Genomic DNA, 23,249 nt, shown 5'->3' on the forward strand with positions numbered 1-23,249 from the left:
TTCGAAATGTCTGTGGGGATTTGCTCAAAATTTTCTTAAAAGGTTCCTACTACACTTTCCAACACTACTTCAGGAATTTTCTCGGAAAGTCCTTTAGAAAATTCTCTTAGGAATTCCATCAGAAAATAGTTCATTCTTTAATAAATTTCCGAATGAATTCCTGAAGGAATATTTTATGTTTTAATAAAGGAATTTCCCAAAGAGAAGCTGAATGGATTATTCTTTCTAAAATAGAAAAATTCTGCAGACATTGTCATAGGATTTTACGAAGGAATTCCTAATGAAATTTACTGAGACGGAACTTGAAAAAAAATCATAGTTTCCTCCAGAAATTCTTTCAGAAACTCCACCAAGAGCTTTGTTGGCATATTTAGGCAAATTTCAGGAAAATATTAGTCTGAAACTTAGTTATTTTGAGATCAAAACGACTGAAGTGTATCTACATCCTAAATTGGAAATAACAGTTATTACCAATTTGTTCTATGACACCGAAATCTAATTCTTAACACTTGGGGGTCACGAAAAAGTGAAGCAGGATTTATTGTTAAAATTTGATTAATCAAAATCAAAGGATAACAAAATAGTGGTAATTCAAATATCATTTTGAAATCAGATAAGTATCGCTATTTTGACTGTGATGTTTGATGATCGGTAAACGCAGAATATTGCATTTTTAATCCACTGAAGTTGGTTTCTATACGGGCGATTCCTACGGTGTGAATCAAAACCGCGTTAATCCAAAAATTACGGTAAAATTGATTTTTTCATCCACGCCGGTTCACGCCGCCGCCGCCGCCGCCGATAAAAGTCAACGGCGCGCCGCCGTGACGCCGCCGCCGCCGTGACGCCGCCGCCGCCGGGGCAAAAGTGACCACCACGCCGCCGCCGCCGATGATATGACCGGCGCACAGGTCTAATATGAATGCCAATGATATTTTACAACACTGGTCAGCACTGTATTTTATTAAATTTCTTTCATAAAGGATGGAGAAGAACGGTTTGAATCATTACTATTATAATTCATTTTCATTTTTTTCATTGTGCCATACGCATTGTCTAATAAGCATTCCTTCTCGGTTTCTTTTCGGCATCCTCATCAATAAGGTTCTTCCCTTTTGTTTCCGGCATTATGAATATTATTATTAAAATTGATATTGCACATACGCCGCAAGAAATCCACACTGTTCCGTGGACGTTTATTCTTTCCAGCAAAATCGGGTACACTTTCAATACAACGAAGGCAAAGAAGCACAGCATTCCCACACTGATTGTACTCCCTATGCTACGGATCTGCAACCACCAAACAATAAATCAAACATCACAGGCTTAATAATTGCTTCTTACCTTTGCTGGTAAAACTTCCGGAATGATGAATCCAACCATATTTGTGATGCCCAATCCGGCTGAGTAGATGAACGCCAGCAGCGCCAGTACTGGAACCCAAGAATTGTTTGCGATGCCGTCCTCATTGTAGGAGAAATACGAGTGCAGCCCCAGGATACCCAGAGATATTCCTACTCCAATTGTGGAAATTAGCAGAAACGTCTGGCAAAATAAAGCTTAGTTCAATAGCCAACGTTTATTCCAAGGGAAGATTGCTGATATAATTACCTTCCTGCCGGCCATATCAACGACAATGAACGAAGTTATGTTGCCACAGATGTTAATTAATGCAATCAGTATAAGCACATATTTGGTGTCCAAGCTGGTGTTACATGCTTCCAGGATGTTTCCGGCGTAGGTCACTATAGCAAAGATGCCACAGAACTGGTTTAAAGCCATAACAAAGATAGAGATGAAAAGCCCCCTGATGGCTGCCGGTGTAGCTACAATCCAAATCATATTTTGTCAATAATAATCCATCAACAAGTTCAGTTTCAAAGTTCACGTACTGAAATCTGCCACCGATAACTTATCCTTGTTGGCCTCGGTCAAAATGAATGTTTTGAGACTTTCGAACTCATACTCAAAGGATAGAGTTTTCCGCGTCACGTCCGGTATGTTGCGATAGAACATGAGTGACTTTTCCGCCTCAACGACCTTTCCTTTCCGCAGTAAACAGTACGGTGTTTCCGGCAGTAAACAAACCAATGCGAGGAAGGCAATCGGCAGGCAGAGCATGATTTTCGGTATGAAATAGTACGGAAGGTAGTTGCCAGCGGTGTACGATGCCAACAGACCAAAGTTTATGTGCAGCATCGTTAACGAACCGAGTGACCCTCGAATCCTGTGAAATCCCAACAAACGAACAGACGAGATGAAAAAAAAAAACAATAAATCGAGTGTGAAATTGTGCCGACAGAGCAAAGCACCGTGCGCCCACCTTCTATCGACGATATCTGCTACATACAACGGTACTATGACGAAAATTCCTCCTCCGGTAAGGCCTCCCAAATACCTTGCTATGTAGACGTAGTACACGTTGTCGCCCATCCACAATAGGCTCCAAAGAATCTGCCCAGATAAAATAATAATATTAATAATAGCAATAACAGGGAAATTGATGCTGACAGCTCAATTTGGCGGGGATTTCACTCTACAGCCAAAGAGAACGGGTCGCCACACTTCGCGGTTGGTACGTACGAGGTGAGGAATCGCCAGCATCAGGAGACCTGTCTTCTTCCCAAAATAGGTATGAATTAGGGCGTAAAGAAGTGTCCCGGACATGCCACCGATGGAGAAGCACGACCCCACCCAGGACACTTGCTCCACGGTAATTGGGTCCCCCGGGAACGGTGAGTGGGCGGACTGGAGCAGCGGGATTATTGGTGCCGTCCATCCTACCGTTACGCCATAGCCAATACTTACGATGTGGACTTGGTTCACGCAGCAGGAGAAAGAAAATTACTCGCGATTAGTGGATGGAAATACATTTCATGACGATTGCAGCGAATCAAAATAGTTTAGTGAGACATGTGCTGAAATGAGAATGCATATTTAGAATAGTTCAGTACCTATTTGATGTGTAAAATCGGTTACTTCTGTAAATACCAACCCCTGCAGAAAGCGTGGAACGGCAACTTTGCCCCGATATATCCCAGTTGTTTTTAGTACAATTGTCATGATTCTTTCCAGTTATAATCTATAGGACATCAGGACTTTGTTAGTGACAACAGATTGTAAATCCATGCATTGCCCGCTGAGAACCAGCAGGAATGTTACGTTTCACGCTTTTTGCAACACTTCCATTATGTCACAAACACAGTCGCATTATGTAGCTTGCATATCGTACCGCACTGCTTATATGAAAGCCGTTCGAATTGAAACCATCAAACATTTTATGTTTCTAAAAATGCAATTTGTAAAAAATGAGCTAAATTTATTTTTAAACGAAAAAAACCGGGGTTGGATGGTTTGTGCAGTTGATTAGATTATGGTCTCTGGGGGGATAGGAATTTCGATCGTTGCGGAAGTGCGCTGGCTTGGCTGAAAACCGCAATCTGAACCATCAGTGACAAGTAATGACAATATATCAAATTTAAGAATTTAGGAATTACGGATTTAGAAATTTATTTTAGGATTTAGATTGATTTATTTATCGGCTTTATCGGTTAGTCCCAGGGTTTGAATCCAGAGGAGAAGCAAATCTCTCACTTATCATGTCTGTATATACTAGAGTGGGGCGTCATGGTCATTTTTTCAAATCAATGGTTTATCGAAGCCATTCTGGGTCCTGAACAACTGTGCAGAATTTGGGACCGATTGGTTGCTTCCTCGCTTTCCGCATCGCGTTTGAAGTTTGTATGGAAATTAGTATGGGAGAACGTGTATTTTTGCATTTCTACTACTAGAGGTTTCAGTTCATCGTAAACCAAATGGCACATTGCGTTAAAGTATAACCCAAAGGATGCCGAAAAACTTTGCTGAAGAAGGCACGTTGCTGGAACGTCCACGAAAAAAGTTATAATGCTTCGAACATTGAGTGTTCAAACCATATGCGAAAAATCGTTTATTCTGCCAGCACTGCCGTACTACGTAGACCAATAATTTAACTGAATGTTATTTCAAAATAATTGATCTTATAGAACTATTGCGCTAATGCGAGCTATCCGGAATTAATTCACAAAGAAAAAAAATCCGACAAGAAGGAAGATGAGTTTTACCCTTCTATGACCATAGGTTGTCCGGTAGTGCTGGCAGAAGCATTGATTTCTTGCATATGGTTTGAACAATCAATTTTCGAAACGTAATAACATTTTTGGTAGACCTTCCAGATACGTACCTTCTTCGGCAAAGTCTTTCGGCATCTTCCAGACTATTTGCTAACGTATTGAGTCACGTGATTGATGATAAATTGAAGCCGCTAAAAGCAAAAATGTTAAAAAGTACGTTTTCCCATACTAATCTTCATGTAAATTTAAAACGCGATGCGGCATGCGAGGTTGCAACCAATCGAGCCCATATTTTGCACAGTTGATTGGGGTCCTAAAACGATTCAGAAAAACCTTGATCTCACTTGATTGGACGAAGTTTGCGTTTTTCCATACAACTGCGCCCCACTCTAGTATATACACTCTCGATAGGTAGCATACCGTGAGAGACGTTTTTCGGTAGCTGTTACGATAATGAACTGCTTCGGGGGGCTACAACCCATGATGAACTTCTTTCAATTAGCCCCAATTGCGGGGGGCACCGATTCTGATGATGCATTTAAACTTGTTTTACACAGCTGTGCGAAAAAATATGGTCCCCAACATGAAATGAGCGAGAACAAAGCGTTTTATTGAACCCCATCGGTGGGGGCCGCCTATCCGAATCAGTTTTTTTTAACTTGTATACAAGTGCGATAGTTTTGTTTTCGTGGCTTGTTATGATCTGAAGAGGTTTTTGTCTCTCTTTTATCGTTGTTCGTTATCTTTTGAGAGCGATTTCTGGGAACCCTGGTCAGTCCTACTCAACCCTAACAGCACAATCCAGACAAATTACATAATTTGACTAAATGTGACTAAATTTGATTGCATTTGAGTCACATACGCTTTTGGGCAGCACGTGTATCGCTTGGGAAAGTATGCGGGAGTAGATAATCGAAAGTAATTAGGGGGAATGACGGCTTTGGCAGGTTTTATTCTATTATTGGCAGGGGGTTTTTTATGACTGTTTAGGCTCAAATTTGGCCTAAACATTCTTTGCATATCAAAGAATATTGTGGCCAAATTTCATAAAATTTGGTCGACAAAAACCCCCCTGCCAATAATAGAACAAAACCTGCCAAAGCCGTCTTTCCCCCTATTTAAAAATCAACAGATTGAAAGCCGTTCGCTAGGATGCGGACAAATATGAAGCGACAGAATGTGAAAAGGAGGCATAAAAACCATCCATTGAATAGCATACAAACGATTCGTGAATCTTCTTGCTTAACGTCCTGGTTGGGGGAAACCATCACGCCTAGACAGACCTTCCATAGCCGATAAACAAATCAATCAAATTCACGATCGTAAAATCTGTTTTAAATTAGGAATTTAGGAATTATTTCGCAATATGGGAATTTATTTAGGAATCAGAAATTTAAAAGCATAGGAACATAGGAATAGCGTACGACCCTAAATTTAGGAATTTGAAAGTTCAGGAACTTGGGAATAAACGATTTTCGAAATTTAGAAATATTGGGAATTTAGTAATTCATGAAATTAGGGATTCAGAAATTCATGAACTTAGGAATTTGGAAGTTAAGTAATTTGGGAATTAAGAAACTTAGGAATTTGGTAATTAATGGATTAAGGAACTTGGTTTCTTAAAAAAATTATCTTTGTGTCTTTCCAGTAGCTTATCTTGGAGTTACTCCAGCAGCTCATCCAGGAATTCTTTGAATAACTCATGCCTGGGGGAATTCTGAACAAATTCCTGCAGGAATTCAGAACGAATTTTTGAGGGAATACAAAAAAAAACCCCTGGGGAATTCCTGGAATTCGGAATGAATTCCTGGGGGAGTTCTGAATGAATTACTGGGGGAATTCAGAATGAATACCTGGGGGAATTCAGAATGAATTCTTGGGGGAATGCAGAATGAATTCCTTGGAGAATTCAGAATGAATTCCTGGGGGAGTTCAGAATGAATTCCTGGGGGAATTCAGAATGAATACCTGGGGGAATTCAGAATGAATTCTTGGGGGAATGCAGAATGAATTCCTTGGGGAATTCAGAATGAATTCCTGGGGGAATTCAGAATGAATTCCTGGGAGAATTCAGAATGAATTCCTAGGGGAATTCAGAATGAATTCCTGGGGGAATTCAGAATGAATTCCTGGGGGAATTCAGAAAGAATTCCTGGGAGAATTCAGAATGAATTCCTGGGGGAATGCAGAATGAATTCCTTGAGGAATTCAGAATGAATTCCTGGGAGAATTTAGAATGAATTCCTGGGAGAATTCAAAATGAATTCCTGGGAGAATTCAAAATGAATTCCTGGGAGAATTCAGAATGAATTCCCGGGTGAATTCAGAATGAATTCCTGGGTGAATTCAGAATGAATTCCTGGGGGAATTCAGAATGAATTCCTGGGGCAATTCAGAATGAATTCCTGGGGGAATGCAGAATGAATTCCTGGGGGAATGCAGAATGAATTCCTGGGGGAATTCAGAATGAATTCCTTGAGGAATTCAGAATGAATTCCTTGAGGAATTCAGAATGAATTCCTGGGAGAATTCAGAATGAATTCCTGGGAGAATTCAAAATGAATTCCTGGGAGAATTCAGAATGAATTCCTGGGGGAATTCAGAATGAATTCCTGGGGGAATTCAGAATGAATTCCTGGGGGAATTCAGAATGAATTCCTGGGGGAATTCAGGATGAATTCCTGGGGGAATTCAGAATGAATTCCTGGGGGAATTCAGAATGAATTCCTGGGGGAATTCAGAATGAATTCCTGGAGTAATTCAAAATGAATTCCTGGAGGAATTCAGAATGAATTCCTGGGGGAATTCAGAATGAATTCCTGGGGGAATTCAGAATGAATTTCTGGGGGAATTCAGAATGAATTCCTGGGGGAATTCAGAATAAATTCCTGGGTGAATTCAGAATGAATTCCTGAGAGAAATCAGAGTGAATTCCTGGTGGAAATCAGAATTAATTCCAGGGGGAATGAATTCCTGGAGGAAGTCAAAATGAATTCCTGGGGAATTGAGAATGAATTTCTGGGGGAATTCAGAATGAATTCCTGGGGCAATTCAGAATGAATTCCTGGGGCAATTCAGAATGAATTTCTGGGGCAATTCAGAATGAATTCCTGGAACAATCCAGAATGAATTCCTCCAGGAATTTAAAATGAATTCCTGGGGGAATTCAGAATGAATTTCTGAGGGAATTCAGAATGAATTTCTGGAGGAATTCAGAATGAATTCCTGGGGGAATTCAGAATGAATTCCTGGGGGAATTCAGAATGAATTCCTGGGGGAATTCAGAATGAATTCCTGGGGGAATTCAGAATGAATTCCTGGGAGAATTCAAAATAAATTCCTGGGGGAATTCAGAATGAATTCCCGGGGGAATTCAGAATGAATTCCTGGGGGAATTCAGAATGAATTCCTGGGGGAATTCAGAATGAATTCCTGGGGGAATTCAGAATGAATTCCTGGGGGAATTCAGAATGAATTCCTGGGGGAATTCAGAATGAATTCCTGAAAGGAATTCAGAATGAATTCCTGGAGGACATCAGAATGAATTCCTTGAGGAATTCAGAATGAATTCCTGGAGGAATTCAGAATGAATTCCTAGGGGAATTTAGCATGAATTCCTGGAGGAATTCAGAATGAATTCCTGGAGGAATTCAGAATGAATTCCTGGGGAATTCAGAATGAATTCCTGGGAATTCAGAATGAATTCCTGGGGAATTCAGAATGAATTCCTGGGGAATTCAGAATGAATTCCTGGGGAATTCAGAATGAATTCCTGGGAAATTCAGAATGAATTCCTGGGAATTCAGAATGAATTCCTGGGGAATTCAGAATGAATTCCTGGGGAATTCAGAATGAATTCCTGGGGAATTCAGAATGAATTCCTGGGGGAATTCAGAATGAATTCCTGGGGGAATTCAGAATGAATTCCTGGGGGAATTCAGAATGAATTCCTGGGGGAATTCAGAATGAATTCCTGGGGGAATTCAGAATGAATTCTTGGGAGAATTCAAAATGAATTCCTGGGGGAATGCAGAATGAATTCCTTGAGGAATTCAGAATGAATTCCTGGAGGAATTCAGAATGAATTCCTGGGAGAATTCAAAATTAATTCCTGGGAGAAATCAGAATGAATTCCCGGGTGAATTCAGAATGAATTCCTGGGGGAATTCAGAATGAATTCCTGGGGGAATTCAGGATGAATTCCTGGGGGAATTCAGGATGAATTCCTGGGGGAATTCAGGATGAATTCCTGGGGGAATTCAGGATGAATTCCTGAGAGAATTCAGGATGAATTCCTGGAATTCAGGATGAATTCCTGGGGGAATTCAGGATGAATTCCTGGGGGAATTCAGGATGAATTCCTGGGGGAATTCAGAATGAATTCTTGGGGCAATTCAAAATGAATTCTTGGGGCAATTCAAAATGAATTCTTGGGGGAATTCAGAATGAATTTCTGGGGAATTGAGAATGAATTCCTGGGGGAATTCAGAATGAATTCCTGGGGCAATTCAGAATGAATTCCTGGGGAATTGAGAATAAATTCCTGGGGGAATTCAGAATGAATTCCTGGGGCAATTCAGAATGAATTCCTGGAAGAATTCAGAATGATTTCCTAGAGGAATTTAAAATGAATTTCTGGAGGAATTCAGAATGAATTTCTGGGGCAATTCAGAATGAATTTCTGGGGGAATTCAGAATGTATTTCTGTGAGAATTCAGAATGAATTCCTGGGGAATTCAGAATGAATTTTTAAAGCAATTCAGAATGAATTCTTGGGGGAATTCAGAATGAATTTCTGGGGAATTGAGAATGAATTCCTGGGGGAATTCAGAATGAATTTCTGGGGGAATTCAGAATGTATTTCTGTGAGAATTCAGAATGAATTCCTGGGGCAGTTGAGAATGAATTCCTAGGGGAATAAAGAATGAATTCCTGAGGGAATTCAAAATGTATTCTTGGGGAAATTCAGAATGAATTCCTGGGGGAATTCAGAATGAATTCCTGGGACAATTCAGTATTTCTGTGAGAATTCAGAATGAATTCCTGGGGCAGTTGAGAATGAATTCCTTCAAGAATTCAGAAAGAATTCCTAGAGGAATTTAGAATGAATTCCTGGAGGAATTTAGAATGAATTCCTGGAGGAATTCAGAATGAATTTCTGGGGGAATTCAGAATGAATTTTTGGGGGTATTCAGAATGAATTTCTGGGGGCAATTCAGAATGAACTCCTGGGGCAATTCAAAATGAATTCCTGGGGCAATTCAGAATGAATTCCTGGGGCAATTCAGAATGAATTTCTGGGGAAACTCAGAATGAATTTCTGAGGGAGTTCAGAATGAATTCCTGGGGCAATTGAGAATGAATTCCTAGGGGAATTCAGAATTAATTCCTGGGGCAATTCAGAATTTATTTATGAAGCAATTCAGAATGAATTCCTGGGGCAATTAAGAATGAATTCCTGGAGCAATCCAGAATGAATTCCTGGGGCAATTCAGAATGAATTCCTGGGGGAGTTCAAAATGATTTTCGGGGCTATTTTAAAATGAATTTGTAGCAGTCAGGAAAAGTGTAAATAATTTTGTATAAAGTTTATTATAATTAAGGTAGATTGTAAGCATTTCCGTCTTTCAATCGCCAATAAACTGTACATATTTGTCCCTTGATGTATCCAAACGGGCACTATCAATCAGCCTAGCTCTCCAAGGCCAAGGCCATTTGTTTTCTGGATAAGGTGGGAAAGGGATAGCAGCGCGACTATCTTGTCAAGTTATCAAGCGTGCCGACAAAGTCACGACTGTACACAAAGGGTCGGAAATGACGTACTTCCGGTTGTGTCCGAGTCCCACCTTCCTTAATCTGAGGATTCACAGACTCGATCATTTCGTCCGTGACTTTTCGTAAAGCTAGAAGTGTTCGCGTTTGTTAGTTAGTGTTTCGTTTGCCAAAGTAGGTCCTATTAGTGACGTTAAATGTAATTGATTAATTAAATAATTGTTCGTTCAACAGTAGGTTAAAGTTAAGTGTGTGGTGTGAAATTGTGTGCGATAGTGGAAATCAAAGCCAAGATAGAAGGTAATCCATCGTGCTCTAAGTGTGCTAGTTGTGCCTGTGCTTATTTGTTCGTCTAGCCATATTGGCTTGGGTTTCTCACCCGCAGAATTTCCACGCGCCCAAGCGCGATACCTGTTCCCCCAACGGACGGAAAATTCCCGACCACCGACTACCCGTCGGAAGTAGACTGGTCCGTCACCATACCGGTCTAAGGGAGCTCTGGGGACTTCCACGTGGACGAAGTCCACCAGCCGGTTAATCCAACTGCCGGCAAAGCAAGCAACCGCCATCGCTTCATTGAGCAGCGATCGCCAGGAGCATCGACCCTACCCCGTAGGTCATCGACTGTAGTAAGTCGCATCGAATCGGTGAGTCTCCAATCCAAGTCTTTTTTGCATGGAGTGCGGCGTCCGAGGAGGGCGCCGCGGAGGGATATTTTTTGCCAGTCTTAGACTGAGGACCCGTGAAAGTGCTATTAAAGCACAATCAAGAAATCGCGAGTTGGAGTGGAAAGCCCACCAACCGCTCAAGTCTGTCGTCATCAGTGAAAAGCGTGCGTGAGCCCATTTTCGCCAACACATAAATTCCCACCTAATACCCGGAGCGCAGAATGACGAGAAACTGAACTTTCGATAATCCGTGACGTCACATAACATGTAAAAGCACAGAGCACCAGAGAGTAGAAGATAGGATAGAGAAAACCGCACACAAGCTAGATATAGGCAATAGAACGAACACCAACACATAAACTAATGCGATCTCACACACACTACCCCCCCTCCCATGAGTATGTGTATCTTCAGTAATGTAAGCAAATAAACTGTTCCATTCATGTAAATAAAGCTTTGATTATGCCGTCCCTAGCTATTAATTAATTGTGTTTAACGTCATTCCGGTCTGTTGTAGTTTTCGGTTTCGTCCTCTATGTGTTGAGTTTGACTGAGTATGTTGTTTTGCTTCCAACTTTGTGGGAGACGAATAGATGAACCGAGAGAGTCGACCGATGATGATAGGCGCACTCACACTTAGAGTGTATTAGGTGTGGTGGGCTCTCACCGTCTCTCTGAGTGGCATCGTGGCTGTAAAGCATGCTGCGATAATTAGGGTGATACCGTTCGGCAAGATTTAGTTCGTAGCCAGTTGGAACGATCCGTAAATCCTATCTGGAAAATAAATGGACTCGCCCTTTGGGAGTCTCATCCGGGCAAATTAACTTGGGCCGTGGTCTCCTTAATGGAGTGGCGCTTAAGCCACGTGCTTTTAAGGACGGATCGCTCCGTGCCGGCTACAAAATGGCGCCCAACGTGGGGCGCAATTATAATAAGAAAGGTAAATTGACGTGCTTTTTACGACGGATCGCTCCGTGCCGGCGACAAATTCTCTTTAAAGGCTCTGAGATCGTGTTTGGATATGTTGGATTGATATTGGCATTGAACATTGAAGCAGTTCTGATGAACGAAGTACAGTATATTTGGTTTTATTTCATCACGAATAATGATTTTGTGCGAATTGCTCAATGCTAATGGTTGTGGCAGAAAATTCAACTTTAAGGACACTCCTCACGGAATCCAAGTTTCAAAATGCTCGCGTTTTCGGGGGCACACGACTCGATACTGAGGTGGCGCACAACTGTCATTTTTGTTGTGCGTTGAAATAATAAAAACGACAGTTGTGCGTTGCTTCTGTATCGAGTCGTGGGCCCCGAAAACTTGGATTCCATAAGGACGTGTGTTAACGATGACGTGTGCAACGTTTTTAATGGAAATCGTCGTGTGGTCATCGGCGTCAGCATCAGCAGGACTCGAGTGCAATTTTCTCGCAAGATCCGGACTATTAGTTGGTTTTTGTTGAGCTAGTCATTGGAAAGCCGCATGATCAAAAGTCAGGGCCATAAATGATACATGGGAGAAAGTAAATTCTCTTGAAAAATCAAAATCATCGAGGGGACGTAACGATGGCGTCTATTCTTTTATGAAAAATCAACCAGTAGCCATTAGCAACAACAAGTAAAATTTTCTCGCTAGCTTCGGCTAATGTTTGGTTGCTGTTAGTGATTGTAAAAGCGCTCCTCACGGAATCCAAACTCAAAATTTTCCAATAGTCCAGCGTTGATAATCGATAATTCCAATGGATTTGACAAATTACTGGAGAATTTTCGAATCGATTGTTAAGAAAGTCTCGAAAATCCATTGAAAGATAAAGACTCTATTAGTGTTTGAAATCTCTCATAATTTCGTGACGGTCTGGAATAAGGAAAATTCCATTTTACACCCTGTAGCCATCTACTTAGACGGGGAAGGGTCGTTTAGCTGAAACCCATTCGGCCGAAAGCCATTTGGCCGAATGCCACTAGACTGAACAAACCATTAGGCTGAAAGTCTTTTGGCCGAAGGGGTCATTTGGTCAAAAGGGATCATTTGGCCGAAAGGGTCATTTGGCCAAAAAGGATCATCTGGCCGAAAAGAGCGTTTGACCGAAAAGGTCGTTTAGCCGGAAGGGTCATTGAGCCGAAAGGGTCGTTTGGCCGAAAGGGTCATTAGGGTAATTGGGCCGAAAGGGTCATTAAGCCGAAAGGGTAATTTGGCTGAAAGGGTCATTGGGCCGAAAGGGTCATTTGGCCGAAAGGGTCATTTGGCCGAAAGGGTCATTTGGCCAAATAGGTTATTTGAAAAGTGAGAAATTAGGAATAAGAAGAGAGACGTCTCACTTCTCACTCTTCATTTTTCTCTTCTCACTGTAAAAAGTCAGAAGCGTGAAATGAGTAGTGAGACGTTTCACTACTCACTCCCCACTACTCAGGTCTCACGTAGTGTGAGTAATAAAGTGAGTAGTGCGAAGTCTCACTGCTCACTCCTTATTTATCACCTCTCGCTGTAAAAAGTGAGAAGCGCAAAATGAGCTTTTCGGCCAAATGACTCTTTCAGTCAAACGACCCTTTCGGCCTAATGACCCTCTGGGCCAAATGATCCTTTCGTCCAAAGAACCCTTTCGGCCAAATTACCCTTTCGGCCTAATGACCCTTTCGGCCAAATGACCCTTCCGGTCAAACGACCCTTTCGCCCAAATGACCCTTTCGGCCAAATTATTTTCGGCCTAATAGTCTGTTCGGCCAAATGGTATATTCGGCCAAATGGCTTTCGACCGAATGAGTTTCGGCCAAACGACCCGTCCTCCCTTAGACATAGTTTACGTCAAAAGAGTTTGCTTTATGGACAATCCTCATGGAATCCAGATTTAGAAGTTTGCGTTTTCATGGGCACACCACCAGGCAGGTTTTCGTGAGGGCCGATCAACGACGGATCAAATGGGACATAATTTTGTACGCCGAATTAAGGTGGGTTATTCCTCGGTAATTAATTGGTGCACTCTAGTCTGTCTCCTTTTTTAAAAGATTGGACAAATTTGACCGTTCAACCAGCTAGCAGGTAATTGCTCGTCTTCCCATATTTTCGACATAATATGGTGCAGGACTTTATACAGCCGCTTACTGCCATGTTTGAGAAGTAATTCCGGGAGTACAACTCGCAGACACATAATCTATAATTAATTGCATATTATTCGGCAGCTCGGCCGTACGAAAATCATTTTTTTGTTAAATATCTTGGCTGTGCTTATGCACAGCACATGTTTCGAAATGGGGCAAATTGATATGAAATTTGCGAAAAAGAATCCACGTGTCTTGGAGGGACTCGAACCCTCAACCTTCTACTCTCTACTCTCTAGGTAGGCGTGATAACCCCTACACAACAAGACCACTTAAAGGTCACGTTTGCGGAAAAGCCATCAGAATCCGAGTACCAACCTCCACTGCGGTTAGCTCTATTTTGCGAATTGAATATCTTTCGAATGCTTGATTTATCCAATCGTCACATGTGCTTTTCTGTTGTATATCCACAGTCAAGCGATCCCGAATTGAATAATAATTATTGAATAATAAAAAATGTGGACTTAGGATCATATGCTTATTGAATCGTTTTGGGTTCAAACCCGAACCGATGATGAGGACATTGCGAAAGCCTTGGTTGATCTGATAGATACCGTGGGCTGAACTGGAGAACGTTTTAGAAAACCTTGAGCATATTGTATTTATTTAGTGTTCAGAATAATCATTCAATGTAGTATAGGATTAGAGAACATTTGAGATTCATTTGCATGCTATTTGTGTTTGCTGCACTGCGCATGCACTCCTTACCTGCTTGCGAGAACAAAATCATTTATTATTGTTCTTAACCGTTATACTTTCCCTACCAGTAGATGATAACAGATTTATTTCAGAACTTGTTATTTTGTTGCAGCATTTTCTTATAACAGAGGTTGTTATAGAACATGTACCATTAGAAGTTAAAATAACAAACAGCTTTGTTGTATGTGCGAGAAAGGCATAAACAAGATTTTCAAAATGGTCGATTAGTTGCTGTTTTAAATTTACAAAACGTAAAAATAGTTTCAGGAGAATCTGTTTTATTAAGGACGAGTTTTCCTGAATACAATTTGGATCCACCTCGCATATTCAAGGGCACCACTATCAATATTGAAGAAACGAATACCTGTCATATTTTTATTCTACGCTTGCTGCGACGCATTAAGGGCAAAATAAAAATATGACAGTTATTCGATGCTTCTTTATCGAGATTGGTGCCTCTAAAACGCGAGGTACAATTTATTTGGATTCTGGACAGTTTCACCTTAAGGAAAGAACAGATGTCCTGCATTTGATTTTTGGTTGTTAAAGTATAATAATGATAAAATAGAACTCATTATTAAACTTTTTGTTCTTTAGATCTACTGTTAATTTATTCATTTATTGTACTAAAGGACATTATCATAAATCATTTATATCAAGAATATTATCAATAATTACCGGCATTGATGGCGATAAGTTGCTTCCAGTATCGCTTCGATAAAAACTCCAGAACCATTACGAGTTTTTCGGGTTCCAACTTCTTTCAGGACATAAAATATAAACTATAATAATAATTTAAAAAAATAAATGATGAAATGTGATAAAAATGAAATTGACATGAGATTTAGGATACGTTGGGAAAAACAAGGAAACGTTTCTAGAATTAATGCTTTTTTCTGTCAAAGCTGAACTTCATACTTATAACAATAATTAGGTTTAACAATTACTAATCTATTTTTAACTACTTAAGAGTCAAATTTTCCTCAATCCAAATCACACAGACACCCTGCCCATCAGTGGGGCTAATACGAACTGGAAGACCGAGCAAGATGAATTTTATCTCTTTAGTAGAGATAATACGAGATTAAAATAATATTTATCCCGACAATGAACCGTTGCTAGGGGCTGTGATAAAATGTTAAATTCTGACGTGGGTGGATCATCGACAAAAGGGTATATAAAAATGACTTACATTTATTAACGTAATAAATTTTACACATAAAAATTAAAGCTTAAAACAATTTTAACCTAGCATTTGAACTTGTCATGCGCGTAGTTGCCGTTTTGTTTATTGTATATTTTACAGCATTATGTTGTAACCTTTTTGTTCGTTATTGTTTTGTATGTTGTTTTGACTCGATTTGTATAGCACATTTAAACGTCCAAGGTGCTCTGCTTTGGTACTGCTTTCTTCTCAGAGTCCAGCGACTCGGTGATTTCTTCAAAGCTCTTACCTTTTGTTTCTGGCACATAGAATATCACAAAGAGTGCCGACGCGACGCAGCAGCACGAGAAGAACCACATGACCGCGTGGAGACCGAGCTTCGCGACCACGGTTGGGAAAAACTTCACCACTAGGAAGGCGAGCGCGTGAAACTCGAGCAAACACCAAGTCATGACGAATCCGCGCACCCGCGGTTCCAGGACTTCCGGCATGATGATAAACGGCACTATGGCGATACCGATCGCGGTGATGAACACCAGACCGGACAGGGTGGTCACCGGGATCCACTTGAAGTAGCTCAGGTCGACCCCGCTCACGTTCAGGAATGTATAGGTTCCCATCGTAGCGGAGCAAATTGCACAGCCCAGCGCTGAGGTAATGAGAAGCACCTTCCGGCCGACGTTGTCCACCGTCACCGAGGACACGTACGAACCGACCAGCTGGATGGCGGCCACGATCATGGCGCAAGTGGCCGGCGGAAGGTCCGAACCTGACTCGCGGAAAATGCTATCGGTAAAGGTGATGAGCGGTACCGACCCGGACATCGGATGGAACATCATCACTATGACACAAATTAAAATGCCTTTCAGTGTTGATTTATTCACTGCAAGGAGAGAAAAGGAAGAATATTTTTTTGATTATATTGTGATTAAAATTAAGAAATAATAAGAAGATCATACTCACACAAATCTTTAATATGTAATTGCACTCTTCTGGTTGAGTCCTTCGGGGCGTTGTTGCGCATCTCCTTGAATCTGGCAACCTCCGAGATAAATTTAGATGACTCGTTATCGGCTTCTCCTCTGTAGAAGCGCAGCGACTTGATCGCTCGCTGTGAAAGCGGAGATAAGAAATAAGAAATAATCATAAATATGAGTGATTTGTTCAGGATGGACTGATGGGATGATATTTGACTGAAATAAAACCGTTTGTTAGAGATGTTGATTTGTTCCTCTTATTTCTTATAAGGTACACTGGGGGAAGTGGAAAAGGAAAAATCGATAGTTCATGTTTAAATTAGTGTAAAACCAGTTTAAATGATCTAAATGCGTTCAATCAAAATGGGCTATCAAAAACAGTCGATTTTGCACCAACTGTGCGATAATTCATACCATTTTGGCTGCTTGAAATTTATGGAAATAGATTTTAAAATTAGGAGTTGTTTTTCCACTTACCCTAGTGGGATGGGGTAAGTGGAAAACCCATGTTACCTTGACCTTCCATAGTGATGAGTAGTTACATATAACTAAAATCAATACGATAATTGCTCTGAGTATCTTTTGTGGAATAATTTCATCATCTTAACGGAATAGCTCCTCAAGGAATTCTCATAATAGCTAGGGGAGGGCTGGTTTTGCCTTCGAACACTAAGTGTAGGTAAAATCTATATGTTCGCCCCAAAGATGATTTTTTTAAAGGAAAAATGGGACTTACAGGGTTATAAACTAATCAACTTATTTTAACGAACTGAGATGATGTCTGTATGTGCGAATTTGTATGTATGTGTGTGCGCAAAGCACGTACAAAATTATCAGCTACTCTTAAGCTCTTGTCCTTAACCAATTTGTTCGCAAAAAAATTGCATTCAACGGCGAAACTTGTTATGAATAAAAATTAATGTGAATTATGCAATATATTTACCTATCAGTGATATTTTTAACTTCCTTATACATTTTTTTTTCATATGTAAAACATGTGAAAGGCATCAATACCGATAGGTGGATTAATCAGGCATTTTCTCATTTATATTAGTCCAATTACCACTGGAATCACAATGATAACAAAGAAGGAATATATTAAGATTTACAGCTATCGAAATAAACCCTAGAGGGAAGAAAACAAATTGCGTAATTAGAGCATTATCCACTTCCCCCGCAGTGTTTGATACCTGGGGTAAGTGTAAAATCTTTGAATTATTTGCTTTCTTGGTACAACCCAACAAACAACGACAAGCTACAAATAAGCATCTAAGTTGAATTATTGTTTATTTGTAATCTTCATAGCTGAATAAAATGGATGCTGAATAATTCGCTATACAGATTTCATCTAAGCATTTTATCCAACTAATATTCGGCTTGACCTATTTATTTGTTTACCACCTTTATTTAAGGTCGAACTAACGTTTTAGTTTTATCAAATTTCAGCACATTGGGGAAGTTCATCAATGTGCTGAACTAATGATTTTCAAAATTCTCTGTTCGACTATGATGTGATTCTCTAAGAGGTTTGTCGAATTGAGTTTGAATAGTAGATTAATAAGCAAGCATTAGACATCCTTCTTAACCGTTGTCCTTCTTTACCATTGGATTTCACCTTTACCGGATCTATCGCACAGTGGGAGAAAACATCATAATAGTTTATGCTTTTTCCGTTTGAAAGAAAATCGTGATGGTATGATCGTGATGATATTTGAATAGGAAAATAATAATTTATTTTCAAGACACCGTTGGATTCATTGTCAAGAACACTCAGGCTTTTTGTATTCACGGGCAATGCATAATTGTTTCGTGATACATAATTAATTTCTGATATAGGATAAAGCTGTTGGAGATTATAACGAACAAAATTGCTTGTGCAATGAAGAAAATTCATGCAGTTTTTGTAAAGTTGAAAAGGAAACGAACACAAACAAATTCATAAAAAAAATCGACCATATTGCATGTGTGGTATTGGTGGCAGAATAATATCGCAAGTTGTTATTCAGAGTATCCGAGAAAGGTCGAACATAAATTCATTAAATTTTCATAAACCCCATCATTGGAGACGAATTTTATTTAATCGTTTTGACATTATTTTCTTATATTTTTCCCAGTGTTGAATGGTTATGACTGCCTGTCATAAGACGAGTTTATACCATCCCATTGAATTCCACCACTTAATTGTATCTTGACAGATACGTATTTCGACCTCAACAGTAAGGCCGTCTTCAGTGTCTCGTACTTGACTCGACTTATGACTGGTTATGACTGGCTGAACAATGGTTGAAATAAAAATCTTGTACAGTAATTAACAAACTGTAGTTTGACAGATTGACTTGTTGATTAAGAGTCCAATTATGATTCATATTCAGCCATACGATTATTTATGTTTTGCATTGAGTAAGCCATAACTTACAAATCAAGGATGGCGCGGATGGCAACTTTACCGGCGGATGATCAAATGTCAGCAGTTCGAGACCCGATTTAGGAAAATTTTAAAATGATTATATGGAAATAGCAATTGAAATACGTTCAATTGAGATCTTGATCATGTTACTTTCAATGCGTTATTATTTTCGAAGAATTTACATGTAGCTGAATTAAGGCTAAGTAAAATGCTTATTGAACGTTTCACGAATCAGGTAATAAAATTGTTTTTCAAAATGAGATGTTGTAGCTGTATAAATTCTCCAAAATTGTGTGAACAAAGCCTGAACAGAAGTTGCGATAAGAAATAGTACAGACATAATTCAACACAGTGCTGAACTGAATCATCACACTGATGTTAGTTAAACTAGTGAATGTTTGTTGGGAAACCACTACCAATTGAATGGAATTAGTTTAATTGTATTGTAACGGTCACCTGTGATATAGATTCACTTGAAAAAAGGACAATTGGTGTAAATAAGAATTGATTTTATGAATGCAAAAATCAACTTTTCGCGAAACCTAAAACTACAGTTTATGCGTTAACCGTGTTAGTGTATGTATTATACAAATTTCAACATAGTATTAGTGTGAGCATCAAAGTATATTCTTGCATAATGTTATGATGTGGTAAAAACTGTAAAGTATGTACAATTCCAATTTTTTGAGTCGATTTTTACACTTACCCCCTTTTTCCACTTCCCCCAGTGTACCTTAATCTTTTTTCAAAAGTTCTTCTAGTTCAACTGTCTAAGACGAGTTTAGTACTTTCCATTACCTTTTTTCTTCTTCTGGTTTTCGTTCTCTACCTTTACTATTCGGCCAGATTATTAATAAATTACACGTAGCGTGGCCCGCGCCCCCAAAAAACCCTTTGTCCGGGAAAATGTTATTTCGATGATGAAATGTTATTTCCGGATAAATTTTATTTTTGAGTAATTCTGGCAAATAGTTTTCGAGGAATTGTAGAATCTCAAAGAACCTCGTCCATTTTGCGTTACGTAAATTATGTGTAACGTCATTATGCTCAACATACTCATGCATTAACACGTACTCTACACCACTCACCCACTTTGCCCTTTACCCAATAACCGTACCACCACACCTTTAATCGTCTGCTAAGGATAGAGAACATGTGTCCCAATATTGGTGGAATACGGTTAAGTTATTCAGAAGTAAGCGTTCAAAAGTTATATTGAATTGTTCGTTTTCAAAACAATAACTATCTCCAATAACTTCCCGCATTCCAAATGACGATCCCAACTTCTCTATGATCATTTCCTTTGGATAGAACATGTGTGTTCTATGTTATCGATCATTTAGTAGTTTGTCAATAACTCATTCCAGAAGCTGAATTTCAAAATGTGTTGTATGGTGGACTTCTAGTGCGAAGGTTTTTCTACAACTCTGCCTAATGGTTCGTTGTAAGAATTCAACTAATAACGGAGTTATAGCGCTAGTTGCAGTAACTTAAACTAAATGATTGGAATTTTGTTATCATTAGGCAGAGTTGTAGAAAAACCTTCGCACTAGAAGTCCACCATACTACACATTTTGAAATTCAGCTTCTGGAATGAGTTATTGACAAACTACTAAATGATCGATCGCGAATTAACAAATGATCGATAACATCCTTGGTTCTAAATTTGGTTTAAATCGACAAAACTATTCATTTTAGAGAATGCCATCCCTCCCTTTCCTCTATGACACTTCTACACAGTCTAATATTGCCTTCCTTGGACAGAGAATGTGTTCCACATTTGGTTGAAATCGTCCAACGGGTTCAAGAGTTACACTGAGTTGATCGAAAACTAAACCACACTTCTCCCATACACCTTTCCAATTATCTCAAGATCATTTAGTCCCCCCCTCCTCTATCGTCGTCTCTTTAAGATAAAGAATGTGTGTTCCACATTTGGTTGAAATCGGCTCAAGGGTACAGAAGCTACACTAACTGTGGGCAGCAGGGACTATGTCAAAGGGCTTGACGATCCCTCCTCAGGCCATCTGCGAGTTGTGGGGCTTGCCTAGGATGTGGTGCGGTTTGACAGTGGGCCCTGTTAAATCTCTATAAAAAGCTGCATGTATCCGCAAGTCGGCCCCACCAAAGCGACCGTGTGCCGCTCAAAGCGCACAAGCCCAAGTCCTGGTTTTAGGTGGGACGCTAAACAGCCCTGACACGACGTCCCTCCGAGGTTTGCGCAGGCCCAATAAGCCGCCTTTAAAAACAACCATTACGAACGACATAGAAGATAATACGACTCGATACAATCGGCAACGACCTAGGCGACGAATAAAGGATCACGATGGGAAGCTCGGAACATGGAATTGCAAGTCGCTAGGTTTCGCAGGTTGCGACAGGATGATCTACGATGAATTACATCCCCGCAACTTCGACGTCGTGGCGCTGCAGGAGATTTGCTGTACAGTACAGAAAGTGTGGAAAAGCGGACATCGAGTGACTACCTTCTATCAAAGCTGTGGCACCACCAACGAGCTGGGAACGAACACGAAGGGAGACCCGACGACGAGAAAGAAGCGTTCTATGCACAGCTGGAGCAGACATACAATGGATGCCCACTGCGGGACGTCAAAATCGTCATCGGTGACATGAACGCACAGGTAGGAAGGAAATGTATAGACCGGTAGTCGGATCGAATAGTCTGCACACCGTATCGAATGACAACGGCCAACGATGCATAAACTTTGCAGCCTCCCGCGGAATGGTAGTCCGAAGCACCTTCTTTCCCCACAAATATCCACAAGTCCACATGGTGATCACCTAACCAAGAAACGGAAAACCAAATCGAACACGTTCTAATCGACGGTAAATTCTTCTCCGACATCACGAACGTCCGCACTTACCGCAGTGCCAATATTGAATCCGACCACTACCTCGTTGCAGTATGCCTGCGCTCAAAACTCTCGACGGTGTACAACACGCGTCGAAGTCGACTAGCCCAAGAATACGCGCAGCAGCTGGAAGTGGCACTTCCAACGGAAGCGCAGCTAGGCGCAGCGTCGCTTGAAGATGGCTGGAGAGATATTCGATCCGCCATTGGAAGCACCGCAACCGCTGCACTTGGCACGGTGCCCCCGGATCAGAGAAACGACTGGTATGACGGCGAATGTGAGTAGTTAGTGGAAGAGAAGAATGCAGCATGGGCGAGATTACTGCAACACCGCACGAGGGCGAACGAGGCACGATATAAACAAGCGCGGAACAGACAAAACTCCATTTACCGGCTCCGGATCTCCAGGAAATCCAGGAGGAGATTGGCCGGCTGAAGAACAACAAAGTACCTGGGGTTGACCAACTACCAGGAGAGCTATTTAAACACGGTGGTGAGGCACTGGCTAGAGCGCTGCACTAGGTCATTACCAAGATTTAAGAGGAGGAAGTTTTGCCGCAGGAGTGGATGGAAGGTGTCGTGTGTCCCATCTACAAAAAGGGCGATAAGCTGGATTGTAGCAACTACCGCGCAATCACATTGCTGAACGCCGCCTACAAGGTACTCTCCCAAATTGTATGCCGTCGACTAGCACCAATTGCAAGGGAGTTTGTGGGGCAGTACCAGGCGGGTTTTATGGGCAAACGCTCCACCACGGACCAGGTGTTCGCCATTCGCCAAGTATTGCAGTGCCGCGAATACAACGTGCCCACACATCATCTATTCATCGACTTCAAAGCCGCATATGATACAATCGATCGGGACCAGCTATGGCAGCTAATGCACGAAAACGGATTTCCGGATAAACTGACACGGTTGATCAAAGCGACGATGGATCGGGTGATGTGCGTAGATCGAGTTTCAGGGGCATTCTCGAGTCCCTTCGAAACCCGCAGAGGGTTACGGTAAGGTGATGGTCTTTCGTGTCTGCTATTCAACATCGCTTTGGAAGGGGTAATACGAAGAGCAGAGATTAACACGAGTGGAACAATTTTCAATAAGTCCGTCCAGCTATTTGGCTTCGCCGACGACATAGATATTATGGCACGTAACTTTGAGAAGATGGAGGAAGCCTACATCAGACTGAAGAAGGAAGCCAAGTGGATCGGACTAGTCATCAACACGTCGAAGACAAAGTACATGATAGGAAGAGGTTCAAGAGACGACAATGTGAGCCACCCACCGCGAGTTTGCATCGGTGGTGACGAAATTGAGGTGGTAGAAGAATTTGTGTACTTGGGCTCACTGCACTATGGGGCGGCTCCATACAAGTAGGTGGCCGAAAATATGTTCATTTCATTTCTGCAATATTTTACACTTATATCGTAGATTATTGTCTAAAAGATGTGAAATACTTGTTTTGCAGGTCGTTATTACTTCTAA

The 23,249-nt window shown here is 40.8% G+C and overlaps 2 protein-coding genes across 3 annotated transcripts in view; both read right to left on the reverse strand.

Moving 5' to 3' along the window:
• Positions 1-999: 999 nt before the first annotated feature.
• LOC134216276 (facilitated trehalose transporter Tret1-like) lies at positions 1,000-15,179 on the reverse strand. The gene is made up of 7 exons (XM_062695208.1): positions 15,025-15,179; positions 2,584-2,816; positions 2,324-2,454; positions 1,893-2,227; positions 1,612-1,826; positions 1,345-1,545; positions 1,000-1,290 (listed from the first exon to the last, which is right to left on the reverse strand). The coding sequence occupies exons 1-7, from the start codon at positions 15,080-15,082 to the stop codon at positions 1,057-1,059; spliced, it is 1,407 nt and encodes a 468-aa protein (XP_062551192.1). The 5' UTR covers positions 15,083-15,179; the 3' UTR covers positions 1,000-1,056.
• A 345-nt stretch (positions 15,180-15,524) lies between these two features.
• LOC134212175 (facilitated trehalose transporter Tret1-like) overlaps positions 15,525-23,249 on the reverse strand; it is a 218,183-nt gene continuing 210,458 nt past the window's right edge. For both annotated transcript variants that reach the window (XM_062689794.1, XM_062689795.1), the window contains exons 6-7: positions 16,475-16,622; positions 15,525-16,394 (exon numbers count right to left, since the gene is read on the reverse strand). In XM_062689794.1, coding sequence (XP_062545778.1) covers positions 15,721-16,394; positions 16,475-16,622 — 822 coding nt within the window. In that variant the 3' untranslated portion in view covers positions 15,525-15,720. The remainder of the gene's footprint in view (positions 16,395-16,474; positions 16,623-23,249) is intronic.

Source organism: Armigeres subalbatus, chromosome 2, assembly GCF_024139115.2.
Source record: "Armigeres subalbatus isolate Guangzhou_Male chromosome 2, GZ_Asu_2, whole genome shotgun sequence".
NCBI lineage: Eukaryota > Metazoa > Arthropoda > Insecta > Diptera > Culicidae > Armigeres > Armigeres subalbatus.